The sequence below is a fragment of the Micropterus salmoides genome, unplaced genomic scaffold, assembly GCF_014851395.1.
Source record: "Micropterus salmoides isolate LMB-PRFRI ecotype aquatic unplaced genomic scaffold, ASM1485139v1 Ms_hic_scaffold_5, whole genome shotgun sequence".
Classification (NCBI taxonomy): Eukaryota; Metazoa; Chordata; class Actinopteri; order Centrarchiformes; family Centrarchidae; genus Micropterus; species Micropterus salmoides.
This window is the reverse complement of record NW_024044237.1, coordinates 4,143,677-4,162,685: the sequence shown is the minus strand read 5'-3', so window position 1 is coordinate 4,162,685 and position 19,009 is coordinate 4,143,677. Positions and strand designations below refer to the sequence as shown.

Genomic DNA, 19,009 nt, shown 5'->3' with positions numbered 1-19,009 from the left:
CATTTTGGCGTCTTGAATAATTGTAGTCTTGTTGAAAGCATCTCAAATAAACTATTGTGACACTACCAACGTTACTGCTACTAGCAAGGCTGCGCTGATATAACATCATATCACAACTATTCCAGAGTTTATTCCGTTTTAATAAAAGTAATCATGCCATGTTGGAAAGCAGGAGATGCGTTTGTATGGGAATAATCTGGAAAATAAAGACCTGTATACTGTTATCTCCAGTTACTGAGAGCGACTAGAGCTTCATGATGAGAAACATAAATCCAGTCAGAGCTCTGAGGAAATGCAGATGCAAAACAAACAATCCAAAAGTGCCCTAAACTGATAGAGGCCTTCATCAAATTGTCATCCTGTTGCCTTAATTATGGATTTTTTCTTAGACAAAATAATTTGTTTGCTCTTTGTTTCTAATGCAGATCATTTTCTACTCTGTATTACAGTATTTAGCCTAGTACTGTTATAAATAAATAGGATTAAAACAGTGTTTCTGATTAAATGTTTAGTTTTTATCTTTTCAATCTTAATCTTTTACACCCATGCAGCACTTTTATTATGTACAATAAGAAGCTACTCTTTTAATGTGTTTATCTTAATGGACTACATGTTTTCAAAAAAAGAGTGTAACACACACCCTTATCAGAGCTAATGATAATGTTAGTCAATTTTAGCTCGCCATAGTCAACTGTAATCATATAAAAGGTCATTTCTTAACAATGTGGCCAGTGAAAATGCTGTGTGGCACACATTGGCTGGTGAGCAAAAGAGTTAATGTCAAGCCCTGTTATGATGTCAGAGCATGATGATGACTGACTTATGTTGATTTAATGACTTGGAGGCATCTCTTGCATCTACCCAGGCATCTTTAGTGAATCAGGGAAACCGAAGATTTGTATATTAACAAGCAGTTTGCCTCATTTGATCAGCTAATAAAATAAGTTCTCTCTTCCCACAACACATTTCTTTCCAGATTAGGAATGAAGTCCGTCAGAGTATACCTAACTTTGAGCCTATCCCTGAGGAAAGAATGATTTATAAGCTTTTGTCGGGCTCACCTGAAGCCGAAAAAACGGGTTTCCCAGTTTGTAAGTATTTCTCCTCAACGGGTAAATTGTGCAACACACTCTCTGGAAAAGGCCTGGGAACGCAGATTGTGGATGAGGTTTGGGAGAGGGGCCTTAGCAGGATCCATTCTTGTTCTATCAATGCTAGACATTGTACAAAAGACTCTAAAGCTTCTCTTACGTTGTTTAATATCCATTCTGTGTTCTTTAGTTGAGACAGTGAGAGAGCGATATGGTCGGGTAAATACAGAATAACAGAGTCAAACTAAAGCAGGACATCAGAGTGGTACTTACTACACGTAGCTCTAGTCCTATGAGTGTGTATGCTGCTTTGTATTAAGTTGACCTAAGAGCCCTTTCTATTTAGTTAACAGACATACTTGTTGGATACGTTTAAACATACGCGTGGGCTGAAAAGTTAAGGGAGAAAAAAGAGTTTGCTCGAGCCAAATGCCTCAATATTATGTTTATTTTGTGCTGTTCTTTTTGTACCTGAAGACAGCAGTGGGGACGCCAAGTAACGTAATTTTGCAAAATAAAGTAATTGGCACCTTTTCACGTTCCTTTCTTAAAACTGCAGCCTACTTTTACTCTTAACTGCAGTATTTTCTGTGGGCCAGTAATCTACTTTTACTTGCGCTACATTTTCCATTCATACCTTCATAATTTCACCAGTCTTTTATCTGCATTTTGCTTCATTAACGAAATGAGCCGTCAGGCTGCGTGCGCGCAGTTACGCAGAAGAGCGCCAGGTCTCCTCTGTGGTACAGAGACGGGCGCTTATCACAGATGCAAACATTTAGAAAATCAGGAAAATACCTTTTCAGTTGAAGGCTTTATAGTTCTACTGAAACAAGTGACACCCAGTGAGCGCACAGCATGGCACTGGTGGCCTGTTGGAAAGCAGCCTGCGCCTACTTTCACTTTCCATTAACGGCGCATTAAAGCGTCTTTAGTCTCTGCAGAGAAAACGTAAACTTCACACTGTAACATCCTGATGATCACTAGCCCTTGTGTTGTCTTCGGGTCAAATTTGACCCGTTTTGAAATTCTTTTGTGTGAAAAATATGGTTTTATTTCATGAAATTACACCAAAATAACATGGATGCTTCCACACTACGCTCTAAACAAACAAACAAAATGATCAGTACTTTCACTGAATTGTGGGTATTTTATTATATTTTTATTTGGTCTTCCCCGGTCAGATTTGACCCGGTGTTGCAAAAGGGTCAATAAGTCACAGTGTTTTGTTTTTCAACAGATGAACACCTGCGAACCCGGACAATTGCGAGGAAAATGAGAATAATGCTTCAACAGATGAGGAAGAATCAAGTGATGAGGAAGAGGAGCCTCAGATGGAAGAGTGTTTGCTGTGGTCTTCCATCCCTCCTAGTGACAGACGTCGCATGTTGGGAGCAGAGAGAGAGAGGAGCCCCAGGGGTCCAACAAGGTACGCAGTGGCTCGCGTTGATAGTATAATGTCTGCTTTTCAACTGTTTCTGCCAAACCAAGTTGAAAAAATTGTGCTGAACATGACCAACAAGGAGGGGCGTCGTGTTTATGACAATAAGTGGAGAGAGATGGATGGGATAGCTCTCCAGGCATACTTAGGTCTGTTGATTCTCGCTGGAGTATATCGATCCAATAAAGAATCCACGGCCAGTTTGTGGCATGCCCAGTCTGGTCGAGCAATTTTTGGGGCCACAATGCCCCTCAAAATGTTCCACATTATCTCAAGGGTCATTCGGTTCGACGATCGAGATACAAGAACAGCACGCCGTGCACGTGACAAACTCGCCGCCATTCGTGATGTATGGGACAAGTGGGTGTGTCTCCTGCAGCAGATGTACAACCTGGGAGCTGATGTGACTGTGGATGAGCGCCTGGTCCCCTTCAGAGGTCGCTGTGCCTTCAAGCAATACATGCCTAATAAACCTGGGAAATATGGCATAAAGATCTGGACAGCGTGCGATGCAAGGACCAAGTGTACACTGGCAAACCTGCTGATGGACAGCCAGAAAAAAAACAGGGCAAGCGTGTGGTTCTTGAGATGGCAGAAGGTCTCCGTGGACAAACAATCACTTGTGATAATTTTTCACATGCCCTTGGCCAGGAGCTGCTCAAGAGAAAGCTGTCCATGGTAGGAACAGTAATGAAGAATAAACCTGAGCTTCCACCAGCACTGCTTGCCACAAAAGACAGGGCTCGATATTCTTCCAAGTTCGTGTTCTCTGAGACACATACTGTTGTGTCCTATTGTCCCAAAAAAGGAAGAAATGTGCTTCTGATGAGCACTCTTCATCGGGATACTGAAGACAAAAAGCCCCAAGTCATCCTTGACTACAACCACAACAAAGGGGGAGTGGACAACCTTGACAAGGTATTTCACCTTTTTCATGCAATATTTATTGTCATTCATGCAAAGTCCAATTCATTGCATTATGTGTAATAAAATATAGTGTAGTGTCAATTTTGAATTACGTATTTGTTTCTTTTGTTGCAGGTTACAAGTGTGTACACATGTAAGAGGAAGACAGCCCGTTGGCCCCTGGTGATCTTTTATAACATACTAGACGTGTCTGCCTACAATTCATTTGTACTGTGGACTGAGATCAACCCAACATACAATCAGGGGAAGTGCCACAGGAGGAGGCTGTTCCTTGAGGAGCTTGGGAGAGAACTGGTGATGCCTCTAATCTAAAAGACGCCAGGTTCTTCCCCGCGCGCCAGCATCTGCAAGCTTGGTTCTGGAAATCCAGACGGATGGACCCTCTACCTCCGCAGCAGCTCCTACTAACCCAGCTGCAGCCACAAGGAAGAGGTGCCGATTCTGCCCTGGCAAGAGTGATCTCAAAACCAGCATCAGGTGCCAAAATTGCATGGCAAACATTTGCCACCACACGCTGCCTATCATGCAAATGATAGCACATTCACACAGAGACACACACCTGCACTTACACATGTAAGTAATAAACATGTATATTATACAAGTTTTGAAATGTTGAAACTGAAGTTTTAAGTTTTAGAAATAAATGTTGACTGTTCTATGTAAATGAATTTATTTAGCTCTTTGTTTACTCTGTTATTTGTGAATAAAATTCCATCAAATGTTGACCTAGGAATATATATCAGTCTGTGATTATCCAAAATAAATAATAATTTCTGCTGGTTTCCTAAAAAATTTGAAAATTTAATGTAAATGAGGTTTATTGAAGTGTAAAATGAATTGGTGATGAGCTGTAATAAAGTTTGCTGACATTGTGTAACACAGAATTGGGTGATCATTTTTTACATTATGCTTTAGAAACCAGACCGGGTCAGTTTTGACCCATAAGGACAACAGGTGTGTATATGTGCTACCATTAAAAATAATGCAATGCTTCTAAAACACTATCCTGACTCAACTTTGACATACACCAGTCTGTGATAGTCCAACAACATATAGTCCTCTGATTTATACTATTAGTGAAGATAACTTAGAGTTTCTGAATTTTTTTAACTAAAAAATAAGATGAGAAATAAATGAGATTGATTGACCATAAATTCCATCAAGAAGTGTAAAATAGTGGTAATGAGTTAGAATGGAGTTGGCTAAGAAGGTGTAACACAGAATTGGGTGATAAGTTAAACTGGATGCTTTAAAACCAGGCAAACCGGACCGGGTCAATTTTGACCCGGGAGGACAAAAAGTGCATCGTCGACGGGAAGAAAACACAAGGGCTAGAATGATTCAGTATCCTGTCGTTGAAAAGAGCATCGCTTTATTTTGATGGTATTCGCCTGTTTTGTTTTGTTTTTTCTCATAGCCTACTGTTGAATAGCGATGTGAGTAGATAAACAGAATGTCGCTGGTGAAACTAATCTTGGCTTCACTCAGCAGCTACCAGCAGTTATTTATTCAGGAAACAATCATATTTAAGACACAGAGAGAAAATATGGAGGATAAACAGTCCTGTTGGGCTTTACGCATGACGCACAGCTTCCTCTGTATGCAGGTTACCTGCTTCAACAACGAGCTGCTCCGTGTCACTGCCACAATAATTCTCTGCGTTGTAAAGATTATTTAGATGCTTCAGGACTAATCACATCGTTTTGGCTGCCTGTCTGCTGCAAAGCAAGTGGTTTGGTTGGCTTCATGTCCATAATAAATATACAAGCAACAATAGCCGGCTGGGCAGTAAGCATAATATTTTAAAGTGATCTTATCAACACATTTATGGAGATTTAAAAAGGGAAATAATTATTAAACAGAAATAGCTAAAGATAATCAACCAGCAAAGCAAATTGCATTCCCTAGAAATAACCATGTTGCAGCTGTTTCAAACCTGATGAACAGCAGATGAAATATATTATTAGACTATATATAGGTTTGTAATTTTTTCCTCTAACTTTTTATGGGAGTAATTGTACTTTTTCTTGAGTATCTTTTTTTGAGTACTCTACCTGCAGATGGCCAGCAGCACCAGTACTAGCGCTGACATGGTGAACATGAGACAGACAGCAGAGATGAGGTCAATAGCAGAACAGAGTCAAAGCAGCAGTTTATGGTAAGATTGATGAAGAACATTTAGTCAAGGGCAGTGATTACTTTACTTTAGGAGTGTTAGAGGGGTGTTTCTAGTTTTGAAAATGTATTTTAAAGGCACATTTAGTTATGTACTCTACTTGCATAAAATTCTCAAGAATGCAGGAATAAAGGTCTGTAAAGGCCCAGAGGGCCCGACACATGGCTGAGCAGGGACAAACTCCTGGGCCACTTTTTTGCCTCCGTCTGTCACCATCCTTGACCTTAAAATCATGTGCCATGTGGTGTGCATGTGTCTCTGCTACGTGTCCATAAACAGTTGAAAAGTAGTCAGTGTTCACACAGAGATGAGCATCTTAAAGTATTTAAAGAGGAAGAGGACAGAGGTCACAGGAGCAGGAGGAGAAAAAACTAGGGAGGGTGAGCTAGTAAGTTGTGTGGATAGCTAGAAGACGTAGCAAATTCTAAAACTCGCGTAGTAAAAAGACTTTGTTAGACCAACGGCATGTCATCAGAGTTTGCTTTAAAGACAGTTCTGTGTTCACAAACATTTGTTGCAGGGAGAGTGAGACACAGGAAATATCACAGACAGCTACATCAAGTGTAACATTAGGATAACTAAATACATTTGTACTGTGGCTACATTAACTAGCAGCTGTTGGTTTTTATGGTATGTAGTCGGTTTTGTTCTCCCTCTCTCTGACCCTCTCTGAGTTTTCATAATCTCCCCTCTCCAGTCTATTCTCCAGCTTCTGTCACTGCAAAGACCCTCTTTCAGCCACACTAATAAGTACATTCTGTTTTCAAAAATCATTAGAAATGAGCATTTAAGTGCTTCATTTAAAAAAATAAATTCAGGGGGGCTCCTACGCCCCTGCGTTTAAAGGGATGTCTGTGTTAAAGAGTAGTGTGGCTACTGTTTTAACGGATCGTTAAATGCCTGCTGTGCTCTCTCTTAAATTGTACATTAGACAGTTTATCCTCACATATTCCTGTTCAGACAATGATAGGAGTGTTGCATGATGTACAGTATATGTAACAAACTGTATTGTACTCATTTTAATTTCTTTGTTATTGACAGAAACCACACCCACACATCTATTTCCTGAACACAATAACGTTGAACCATCCTTCCATGTCGACTCATTTCCTGTACGAAGTCAATGCCTGTGCTGTACATCCTGGCCCTCAGTAGTGTTCTGGCCGACACTCCGGGTGGAGAGCACTGATAAATACGACTGGTGCCTTACCGCCTGCGCCCCAGCTTTTCTCTCAATTACAGTCATCAATTAATCCAATTAACTGTTATGCACAGACTTTATGACTCAAAAGCTAAACTGCACGGGATTTTTCCTTCCATTTCCCCTCTGTGTGACCGCTGTATATCTGCAGAAGGCTCTCTGGCCCACCGTTCCTGGACATGCGTGTGAAATATTTAAGACCTGGCTAACTGAGCCCACTATTATTCTACAGAGAAAAGGTTCGATATGGTCGTAAATTCTCTGACATACGGCGGCCATTTCTGGACCATCTTGCTCAATGTGACATCGCACTTGATCCGTTTGTCCATGAATATCACAAACAGGATTGGTGACAAAGTGCAGCTCTGGCGGACGCCAACCCCCACCGCTTCTCACGTTAACCCACATGTTGTGACCCTTCAGATTACTCTGGTTACTAGTTACTTTACAATTCTGATTTTTGCACATAAAACATGAGGAGCTATAAAATCTGATGTTTTGTTATAAACTACAGGATACAGAAGTACAGCTGAAACCATTAGCTGATTAACCAATTGACAGAATATTAATTGGCAACTATTCAAGTCGTTTTTCATGTAAAAACATTTCATGGTTTCACCGTCTCAAATGTGGAGGATTGCCGTTTTTCCCTTTTCCTAAATCTTATGAGGTTGGGCTTCGGACTGCTGGTTGGACACGAGCACTGTGAAGGGGTCACTTTGGGCTCTGGGTTATTGTGACAGCATTTCTCACTTTTTTTAGATTTTCTTTTTTACAAATCTAACAATCGATTAATGGAAAAATAACCAGCAGATTCATCCATAATGAAAACAATCATTTCAGAAATATCGATAAATAAACCTGTTTGCAGTTTTTTTTGCATCTTCTACCTGAGTGGGATCTGGAAGAGCGAGGCATGTAGTTGAAAAGCTCTGGATACAGAGTAGGGGACCGTGTGCAAGACTTATAATTGATGAAGATATATTAATGACAATATTAGCTACATACATAGTGTTAGCCTAAGCTAATTTCTCACATAATCTGGAAACCTCCATTTTGTTTTGTCCCTTTTGCATGTGTTGGGCTCAGGGCCACTGTATGCAGTACATGTGTATTTCCACTTTGATTCTTTCCACATGTGAAACAAGTGATGTTGGTGAGGTCCCGTTTGGCTCTCAATTGTGAAAAGGTCAGAATGTTTCACATCCTGAAATACTGTCAAATGAGCCTGTTTTTCTATTCAGTTTCTGAAAAAAAGCATTAAAGGGGACCTACTATGCTTTTCCATATTTTCTGTCTTATTTATGTTAGTGTCAGATGTTCATGTTAAATGTGGCCAAAGCTTCAAATAATGAAAGTATTCAAAAGAGATCCCTCAGAATTCTCCGTTATCAATGTCCCGTATTTTCTACTTACGGCTCGATATGACATCATACAGAGCTGATTTTCCATATATGGTCATTTGCTCCGGGCACAGAATGCCGGCCACGTCCACAAAGGAATGTGCAGTCCCATCCTGGCAACCTGGGCCGAGTTCAGTGCTGACAACACGTAGCAAAATGTTTTTTTATGGAAACGGTGGCGCCTTGAACTCCCAGTTCTGTACACATGCGCACTGCACTTTTTAATACGGCTGTTTCCAAACTTGTTGCAGCTGATGGAGTAACAAAGGCCGACACGTCCACCAAACGGGAGAAAATGTACCTCGAAGCTTGTCCAAAAACGTAGCTAACAGGCGCAAAACGTTTTGAGATGGAACTCGCCCCTGAGTAGGATTTGGGTAGGTGGGGCTTAAAGAGACAGGAGCATATACAGCTCGTTTCAGAGAGGCTGAAATGAGGGCCTGCATGAAGTGCCAGTATAAGATAGAAAATATAGGAAATGCAGTATAATAGGTCTCCTTTAAGAAGTGAGAAGCAATAATCATGTCCCAGCCAGACACACTACACGGTGTACTCATGCAGCTTCAGCATTTCTTTCCCAAGGTGCTACACGTGTCAAACACTTATGTAGCACTTACTTACTGTTATTCCAGATGGCTGAATAACACAACTTCAGACCGTTGTAACTCACATTTGTTTTTTGTTTTTTATAATACATATTTCAGTAAAATCTACTTCAATACACTGATAGTACAAGAAAGAAAATAGTATAATATACTTCAGATGTGGAGCACACCATCTAGTTCTCTTATCTCGACGCAGACACCCTTTCACTCCCTTTTTATGAACGGTAAAAAAAACAAAACAAAAGACAACAAGTGTTGAAGAACGTGACAGTGCTGTGGAGAAACGGCACTCTGCAGACAAACCTTTCCACTGAAACAGACGAGGAATTCAAAGTCCGCCTGTGCCGATACATGCAGTATCAAAAAATGCTTTTTACATTTCTGTTTACAACAAAGTCTTGCCTGGCTTTTTATATTACATTTGATTACAAAAAGGAGTTTTCCATTTACAATCTAAGGCTGCCCATGTCTTCTGAGCTCTGAAGGATCTATGTGTGTGTGTGTGTGTGTGTGTGTGTGTGTGTGTGTGTGTGTGTCTAGAACAGTCCCTTTAATCCTTTGCGAGGCTTCAGCAGCGCCATAGTAAGAGCAGGTGTCTCCCTGGAGACCAACATCACGCTGACAGTCCGAGCCAATCACAGAGCAGCTCTGCTCTGTGGTGGGGGGGGGGGTGTGGAATGTGTCCTGCACCTCCTCAGCAGTGTCCACAGTCACTTCCTGTACCCACCCTCCGTGTTGGCCCTGGCTCAGGGCGGAGCTCTCAGGATGATGGGGTTTCTGCTGCTGATGCTGGCGGGCTTGAGGGGGGCGGAGCCTCAGCTGCTGCCTCGGGCAGACTGCTGGAGGGCGTTGGGGTCTTGGTGGGGGTTTTGGGCGGGGCAGGGTGAGGCTGGCCGACCTGGACAGAGAGCTGGGGCAGCTGCTGGGCCACTGCCGCCGGTTTAGCCAGGATGAGCTGTGGTGTCGGCCGGGCTGCCGTTAGCTGGATCGTGGGGGCGGTGGTGGCCAGTTTAGCCGCGGTCTGCGCTAACTGTGTAGTAACAGGTTTAGCCTGGATGAGCTGCGTGATCTGGCCTGACGAGTTGGCCTGCATGAGCGTGGCCAGCTGGTTGGCCGGGATGGTGATGATGGTGATCTTCTCTCCTGCTTTGGAGCCGGCGGGCAGCATGGTGGGCAGAGCCTGGATGACCAGTTTGGGGGGAGCGCCGGCGGAGGCGTTGGCTACGGATACTGGGACTCCTGTGGTGGTGGTAGGATAGTTCAATGTCACCTGACCGAGTGAGTTGGTCATGACCACTGGCATGGCTCGGATGGGCCTGCAGGAGAAAGCACAGGGAGGAGGAGTGATGACACCCCCGCCGTGCACAGTATCTTTTTTCTCATGCACATTCATCTGACCGCACTCAATTCAAAAAACATTTTCAGTTGCAAACACATTTGCATAACAAGGTTAGTTAGTGGGATCATGACCCAAACCTTTCAGGGTGAACCCAATATAGTCACTGTCGACGTAGGCGCGGTCTGACTTCCCGTTAGCTTGGCTGGGTGCAGCCATGTTTGAAGAACAAAGCAAGTCTCTAAGCTCACTCAAGACATCTTTATCATGTATAAATAAATACCAAGTTGTGAGAAACAGTGAATAGAGACCTGGTGGCTGTGTTGCTGGGGATGACAGTGACGTAGGTCTGCTGAGGCTGGGTGGCAGCAGGAGAGCTGATGCCCAGGCTGCCGGGGGCCTGCTGGTGAGCCGGGTGCTGGCCAGAGACCAAGCCTTCGCTGTCCTCCACCTCCTCGCCGTCGTCCTCGTCCTCGATCACCCGGATGTTCTTGGGCATGTCTTTAAACTGGTAGGCCAGTCGCTGACCCTCCACTTTCGCCAGGATGCCGCGCTGGTAGTAATACCTACACACACACACACACAGGGAATATCAAAGCTGTGTTATATTATAAGAGTCTGTTTTCAGGACTTTTAAGGGCTCCGTGTTTGTGGAGGACAGGCTGACCTCAGGGCTCGGCCCATGGTCTCGTAGTTCATGTCGGGCTTGTTCTTGTGTTTCCCCCACAGTTTGGACACGGCCTTGGAGTCGACCAGTTTGAAGATGCCCTTCTCCCTCTGCATCCACTTGATGTACCGGGGACAGGTGTTTTTATCCTGCAGCAGCTCCAGCAGGAACTCCCACAGATAGGTGGTGTTGCCTTGAGGACACACAGCACAGCGTCATGACATCATCGAGCTCTGTCATACAATTAACCCTATTAATTATGCCTTCCATAATCAATCAATCTCTTCTGCCTTAAAGCCTCCCCTGCTTTCTGGTCTATTTTCCTCTAAATGAACATCTTGCTGTGCTGAAAAGACCATAAACTCATTAGGAAAGTTTTCTGCTCAGGTGATAAATCAGCTGAGAAGTAGGGTCGGACTAGTTTTTGAAACCAGTGGAGCCCCCCCTGATGGCTGTTAGAAAGAATGAAGGTTTAAGGCACTTCCGCATTGGCTTCACTTTTCAGACATGGAGGTTCTGCTTGGGTTAATTACATAAACAACAAGATAATGCATGATGTACGTTATATGACTGGTATGTGCAGAAGAAGATGGAGAAAAACAGCAAAACATTTGGGCCATGTTCTGAAAGTTCTGGGTTGTTCTGAGATGCATTCTGATTTTTTAGAACAGCCCACGTGTAACAGGGTGGGATTAATCTGCTACCAATATTTAGGTTTTCTCACAGAACAGAGATGTCCAGATGGAATTAAGCACAACTCGGGCTTCAGACAAACCTTTGCCCTCCCTCGGCCTCTTCTTGATTCCCAGGTCAAAGGAGCCGTTGGAAGCAGGTTGGTGTATTTTGGGTTTACGTCCGCCTGCACACACACAAAATAACATGTCAATCTCAATCCCCAGGTGAATTTTGAGAATTCCATGTGAGCAGGTCAATGGGAGCCTCATCATATTCCTTGTAAACAAATTTCAGCACTCAACAGGTTTCATTGCGGTCAGACACATGGTCTGGTAAGTCCATATCAAAAGCCGTTTGTCCAACAACTCAACTGGGCTTGACTTGACTGCTTGATTCGGTTTCCTCCGTTTTCTATGCAGATAGTACCCCAGTCATAGCACCACCACACACGACGAAAACTACATTCGAAATCTACACAGTTGATTTCTCACCTCAAAACTTCTCAGAAGCGGATTGATGTGAAGCGATGAAATAATGTACGAAAACTGTAAAATATAAAACTTTCTGTTGCTGGCCTCTGTCTGGTGCAGCAATGATGATGCAGTGAATAGTGAATATTCTCTCTGACCAATCCCAACTCCTGGCCCCATCTGGCAGCACTGTACAGACTGACTGTAGAGAAATACAGAATCTATGTAGCCTCCAGCAATAAGAATTGTTACAGGCGCTCTGTAGCGACACTGACCTCCCCTCTTCTTCTTGGCAGCGGGTTCACATTCGGGAGGGATGGGGAAGGACTCCTCCTCTATGGGTCCACACTCTGTCGACACCTCCACCACCGTCTCCATCATCACGTCCTCTGCTGGGGCCAAACCAAACACAGCATTCACACTATTCTGCTGGGTCATGATGTCATTGGGGATACACAGACGCCAGCCGGGCATATATATATATAAATACACATAAATAAATAAAAATAATAAAAGAAAATAGAAATATATATATATATATATATTTTTTTTTTTTATCCCATCAGAAACACATAACATCAACAAATATTATTATAACAAACATTAGTTAAGTGTAGTTGTGAAACCTTACCTAGATAACATGGTATAATGCATTTTAATATTATTGTTATTGTTGCAGAGCGCCCACTGGTGGACAAACTAGGCAACAACAGCACTCAGAACATGATAGAAGTATCCATCGTCTTCCGTTTCTTTTTAATTCTCACTTATCTGCAATTAGCTCGGTGATTTATCGGTCAGGCTTGTTTACACACACAGGTAAACGTTCAAGGCAGTTTGCTGTTGAAAAAACATTGCATGTCTTTTTTTCCTACATAAACAATCTCCACCTCACATCAGTGTCACACAGGTATCTAGCAGGTAGCTTGTACTGTACATGTGGAGTGTAAATGACAAACTGCTGTTGGAATCTCCCAGGTAAAGCTGTGCATGTTACATCCTAACTGTACAGGATTTGATACCTCTGGGGCTGAGCGCTGTGATGCAGTCTGTCCCACCAGGCTGCGGAACTAATGTTAATGTTAGCTTAAGCAGCTACAAGTGCACAACAGTCAGCAGTCTCTAGACAGACAATGTCTCACCAGCAGTCGTTATTACAATAACTGGCCAACCATGTAGCTGTTATCAATGAATCTAACAGCACCTTTGAAAGCTTTGGGTTTGTAGTATTTAAATCAAATTAAGTTAAATAAAAACTATTTATTTGCAATCGTTTGTTTAGTTCTGCTTGCAGTTCAGCCTCCATACGCCTCCTCGACGGCTGTGTCAGACAGAGCAGGAAGTCCTGACAGTGTGTTACCTGTGCTGCGTTCGTTGTGCAGTCCTCCAGGAGACTCCATGTGCAGAAGAGCTTCGGCTGCTTCAAACGTTTTGTCAAAACACACCATGTCGTGACCCGACATCTCCACTGAGAAGAGGAGCAGAGAGAAAGCTGTCACTGCACAGACCTCTGCAAACAGCACATGCTCACTGAGGACAGACAGTAAGACCTGAGGCGTCAAATAACAACACGAAGATCGGTTTCTGGGGGGGGGGGGAATTACAGTACAGCGCTGCAACCTCAACTGTTTTGAAATGTTAACTTCCTTGTTTGAGGTTTGAGAGGCCGTCTGTTCCTCCCTTCCTGTTTCCAGTAATCTGGTCTAAATAGTTCCTGCCAGCAGAGGGCAGTGTACTGCTGTCATACACAGAGACAGCCTCTCTAATGCTCAGGTGCCACTAAGAGCGGACAAAAAATGAAAGACACAAAGCAAATTTCACAAAGTAGAAGGAAGATATATTTGGATTTTTACATGGAACTTAAATTAAGCTGCACTCAACAACCAAGAAAAAAAATAAGTTCAATGAAATCTAAACAGACAACAGGATTTCTGTGTAAGTTGCTCCACATCACTGCAGAGAGCTCTGGCTGAATCATCCTGTGGGTGGCGCTAAACTCAGGATTATATTCCATCAAATCTGACGTTTGTTTATAAATTTTGCTCTTTGATAGTGGTTACTAAATTTTGCTGCCTGTGCCTCTCTTTGTACGGCCTACAGCCTACGTCAGCTGGTTAATTTGCCTAATCTTCGTAGGTCTTTAGACCACGGTGGAAACGCAGACAACAATGCGCTGAAGGAACCTTTTAGTTCCTTGAAAAGAGATCTGGGGACTTAAAAGTCCCGGGTACTTTTGGTGGAAATGCAGCTTTCTTAATTAATCGCCAACTTCAGGAAGTATGAAATCCGATTTAATTCTTCCCAGATTCCGTGTTTTCTGTTTTAATCGTTCAGTGCAGCCCTACAGATAATCACAACACAGATTCTTGATGGCATAGGAGGTTAATGCAAGTGATTTCTAACAAAAGACATGCTGCGTGTTAAAACAGCTCGTATGTTTGAAAGTTCAGCTCGGCTGAATTCTCTGGTCCCCCAACCCTGACATAACAGGCAAGACTGCGAGGTCTATGTCGCACGTTGACGCAGTGAGGTGAAGGAACAATCAACAGAAGGAGCTCCAGCAGAGGTTTTGATTTCTAGCTCAGTTTACACCTGTTGATATTAGCACCACATCCCTAAATGGGTGCAGCACACGTGACCAGGGCGAAGCTTGGTATTAATAAGTGGAGAGGGAGGGGATTTTAATCGTGTGCTCCAAACAGAAGTGGAATTACTAACAGCCTTTGCGATGTTAAAAACTGTTTTATGTAGAAACATCAGAGCAAATCCACACAACCCCCAAGGTAGATTTAACGTTCTCACCAGTCTCTGCCACCTCTGTGACCACCTCCTGCTCCTCTGCCACGTCCTGCATCAGGTACGTCTCGTCATCATAGACCAGGACCTGCGCCGAGTAGCACTCCTCCACCTGGGCGCTGGGCACCTCCTCCACGATCACCGCCGGACAGCCTTCCTCCTGCAGCACCACACCATCCTCCTCCTCCTCCTCCACATCTTCCTCCAACTCCTCTCCGCCCTCAACAATGACCGCCTCGACTTCCTGCTGAACCACTTCTTCCTCCTCCTCGTCCTCGTCCTCCTCCTCAGCGGGCTGCTGCTCACACTAACAGTTTGAACAGACGAGAAAAAGTTTAGTGATGCCACTGTGTTCGGAGATCACGGCAACAAACTTGGTAAACCTGATAGAAATGATGGACAGAACAAAGAAAGAGGGACCCATGTTGTTCCCCCACTGATTTCATTCCTTTTCTTAAAGTATGAAATAAAACATGTGCACTGTATACAGGCAACTGAATGCTATTGTACTGCCACTAAGATGCACTAAGACCACTGATCCCCACTGTTTGACTGAAGGACCCCCCCCCCCCTTGTTCTAAATTATTTCATTTGACTCGGTTTTTTGAGTTTATTTCATTGTCTCATGATAATAATATATGTAATAATTCTAATGCAGATTGATGTTCTGATAGAGGCTTGAAAAACATGTTTAAATCTAGTCTAACAACTTGAGCTACTTTCCACTGACAGTTTGCACTGGGTCTTACAGAAACCCCTCCTCTGCCTTTCCACCCTCCACCTCTGGTCGTTTTCTCAGCATGCTGGCTGTGTTTTTGTGGACAGTGTCTTTGTGTGGGATCAGTATTTCCTTTCCTACTGCCTCAGACTGCTCACATCGTGTGCTCCCAACAGAAGTAGAATTGCTGAACAGCCTTTGCAAAGTTAACACCACATTCTACATATGTTCACACAAACACTGTTATATTATGATCAATTAGGGTTGAAACTGTATGAGATTTCTCCACAATTATAATTATTATATTTTCATACCATAGTATACTATCAAACTGGTGTACTGCTCCCCAGATATGATTCCAGAGCAAAGGAAGTAACTATAAATAGAATTAACGGCCAGCCTTAGTTTCCAGTTTAGATTATGTGTGCTTGCTGAAGACACATTATTAACATTTTATTACCATCTGTCCTGACAGCAGAAAATACACAAAACTATTAATCGCATGATTTTCTGCCATTAATCGCAGTGTTACGCACAAAATTGAATAATGAATTCTAAAGTAGTGTATTGCGCACTTTTAATTTAAATGTACTGCTGTATACACAAAAGTGCAATAACGTGTTTTGCAAACACTTTCAACAAATAAGTTGCTTTTTCCCCAGCAGTATTCCCTTTACACAGCAGCAATAAAATATTTATTGTAAATCGCAACTTAAACATTAATGTAATCAAATCAAATATAAAACCAAAGCTGTTTTCCACTGCCAGGGCGTTACCTTTTATCTAACTTGTTAAAACAAGTTAGGGGTGGTGATGGAGCATAGATAAGATGCCTGTCTTTGGTGTGGGAGACCCGGGTTCAATTCCCACTGTGAGACATCCACCATTGTGTCCTGAGCAAGACACTTAACCCCTCGTTGCTCCAGAGGCGTGCGACCTCTGACATGTATAGCAATTGTAAGTCGCTTTGGATAAAAGCGTCAGATAAATTTAAAGAGTCCAGAGCCACTACTGAACAGGTATCAACAGAAACATTTTTCTTTTATCAGGGAGCAGCAGAAACAGTCTGTCTGTTCAGTAGCAAGTGTCCCTGTTAGAGTGAGGTGAAGGTTGACTCATGCACAAACCCGCCACCGAAGTTGAAGAGAAAACTAGATGAAGGCATATCAGGTAAAGTTATGTAGCCTATAATTTTAACTTAAGTTAAATAGGCTACAGCTGTGTAGCGCACAGAAGCCGTTGCCATGGTTACTCTCCATAAAGCACCTGCTGTTTACTCGCAGAGCGCTGTCTCCCCCGTCTGTCTGATCACCAGAGCGCAGAACAGCCCCCCTCCATACAATCATTAATCAATTTACATCTGCAAAGCAGCAAAAGTTACATATTCTATTGAGAATAGATTATTACATATTTCCTACTGTATAACATATATTACAGTCTATATAAGTAACTATTTTGATCTCTCTGATCAGTAGCGGTAAGATGACTGTTGCAAATCTGCCTTCATGGACTCCCTTTAGCCCAGGTCCACCACAGAGCTGAGATGAATTCACTCTACTCTGTTCTTCTTCTGTTTCTACAACGTTTCCATCACAGGGCTTTGTTGACTGCCTTGACAGCAGTTGTGAGAATAAACAGGCTTACCTGCTGGGGCTCCTCTACTACGGTGACGTACTCCACTATGTTCCCTCCACCATCTGACACAACCACAGAGGTCATCACTCATTCCTACCAAAACAAAAGCACAGGGGGTCAGGATGGAGAAGAAGAAGCATTGCTAACATAAGTGAGCTGAAGGATTTCTGAGTATGATTTGGTAATGTCAGTGATATGCAAGTCTGGAGTGTGTGTGAGAGAGTGTGTGCAGAAGGCGGGGTCATGTGAAAGCCCCATGGGCTGCCGCTCTCCTCATGACTTGGTCCTAGTAACGTTGTGGAGTTGTGAGTAAAGCACACCTCGTCACAGTCCAGTCTAAAATCTTCTACCTCCTCTCCTCTCTAATGCTAAATCCAACAACAGCGGCTGTTTTATTTCAATAACATCGTAAATACATTTGTTGAAAATGCTGAAATTCTACAAAATGCCTTTAGTTAGCTAAAAACATCAGATTTCAGCATGTTAAAGGGTTATTTTTGCATCCCTACTATGCAGGATGTATTTAGATGGTCTGCCTCATGTTCCTTCTCCTGACTTTGCTATTATTTGGAAACGTGTTCCCACTGATTGGCCAGAATAGTTGTGAACTGTTGATGATTCTTATTGTGAGTTTGAAGCCTCACAGGTCTATAACCAAAACGCTGGATTCGAATTAAACTTAGGACTAACAGTGTTTGCTCGATTGCAGAGCTTACACGCCTGTCTACCTGGCGTTCATTAGAGAACACTCAATTTGATTTTTCAATAACATTAAAACATATGATGCTGCTTCTGTGGTGTACTGTGGTGAGTTAAGACTGAGACGAAGACAATCGAGAAACACTTTCAGAAAGTTTGAACTTATATACGAGTTGTACGAAAACTAAACTGCTGAACACTCAGTTAAATGCAGATTTTGGAAGGAGTTTCCCTGAATAAATGCAACTGCGGGTGCAAAGAAGGAAACCGTGATGTTGGCTAAATGCCAGCACGACTAAGGTTGATTCAAAACAGAAATACTGCCAGTGTGACCTTAAACTGTATACAAAAAGAGTGTGACACTGCGGGTTGGTTTGAGGAGATGGCAGGCACTAAGCACGCTCACCACACAGGCTGATGTTTACTTTATGAGCGGGTCTGAACGTCTGTGTGCTAACTGAGTCTGCAGCTCCAAACTGTCCAGCTAACTACTTAGCTAATGCTTCTGCTAAGTTACTTATTTAACAAGACATAATCAACTCAGCTACTACTGCTGCTGCTAAAATTATGCACTTTGTTATTAACGCCACATATTCAATGCCATATAAATCAATTAAAGCATTATTTCAAAAGGGAGATCACCCACAACCCAATAACTTAGCCATGGCTAGAACTGAGGTTAGTTATTGAGCTCGAAACAGTTAGCAGATAGCTAGCTAATATACACACATATAATGTTACGTCTTTAACGTAAAGTCAAAAGAGTCCACTGTCACTCACTGGACAATAGAGCAAATCCTGACACCTGTATTGGGGCTCGTGGTCTATCACAGCCTGCTGATATGTTAATGCAACGAGTTTCTTCCCCTTACCTTGTTTTGCTTTTGCTAGCGAAAAGTAAGCTCCACAGCTAGCACTAGCTGGGCCTAACGTTAGCCAAGTTAACGAGGCCAAAACGTTCACTTCGCTTGCATAAACACGTGTCTGGAAGTCCCGCGTCCCTAAAAACTCACTTTGCGGATACCTATCGACGACCCGCGTTGAAATGTAAAAAGGGAACGCGGATGCAGGCCCTGAAGTTGCGTTTTGATTAGTGCTCGCTTCTTGTTGTCCTGTAGCTTTCCGGCGCGCCGCCTCTTCGCTACAACGAACGGATCCAGCGGGTCAAA

The 19,009-nt window shown here is 43.0% G+C and overlaps 1 protein-coding gene and 1 pseudogene across 2 annotated transcripts; one reads left to right on the top strand and one right to left on the bottom strand.

The window, feature by feature from the left end:
• The first annotated feature begins 779 nt into the window (after positions 1 to 779).
• LOC119888742 lies at positions 780 to 4,321 on the top strand (annotated as a pseudogene).
• A 4,577-nt stretch (positions 4,322 to 8,898) lies between these two features.
• elf2a (E74-like factor 2a (ets domain transcription factor)) lies at positions 8,899 to 19,009 on the bottom strand. Of its 2 annotated transcripts, none has more exons than XM_038699657.1 (9): positions 18,713 to 19,009; positions 17,151 to 17,234; positions 14,795 to 15,095; positions 13,353 to 13,460; positions 12,268 to 12,384; positions 11,623 to 11,706; positions 10,848 to 11,040; positions 10,492 to 10,746; positions 8,899 to 10,160 (listed from the first exon to the last, which is right to left on the bottom strand). In XM_038699657.1, the coding sequence occupies exons 2-9, from the start codon at positions 17,223 to 17,225 to the stop codon at positions 9,605 to 9,607; spliced, it is 1,689 nt and encodes a 562-aa protein (XP_038555585.1). In that variant the 5' UTR covers positions 17,226 to 17,234; positions 18,713 to 19,009; the 3' UTR covers positions 8,899 to 9,604. The 2 variants fall into 2 exon arrangements, with proteins under 2 accessions (XP_038555585.1, XP_038555586.1); XM_038699658.1 differs by having other exon boundaries at positions 12,268 to 12,381.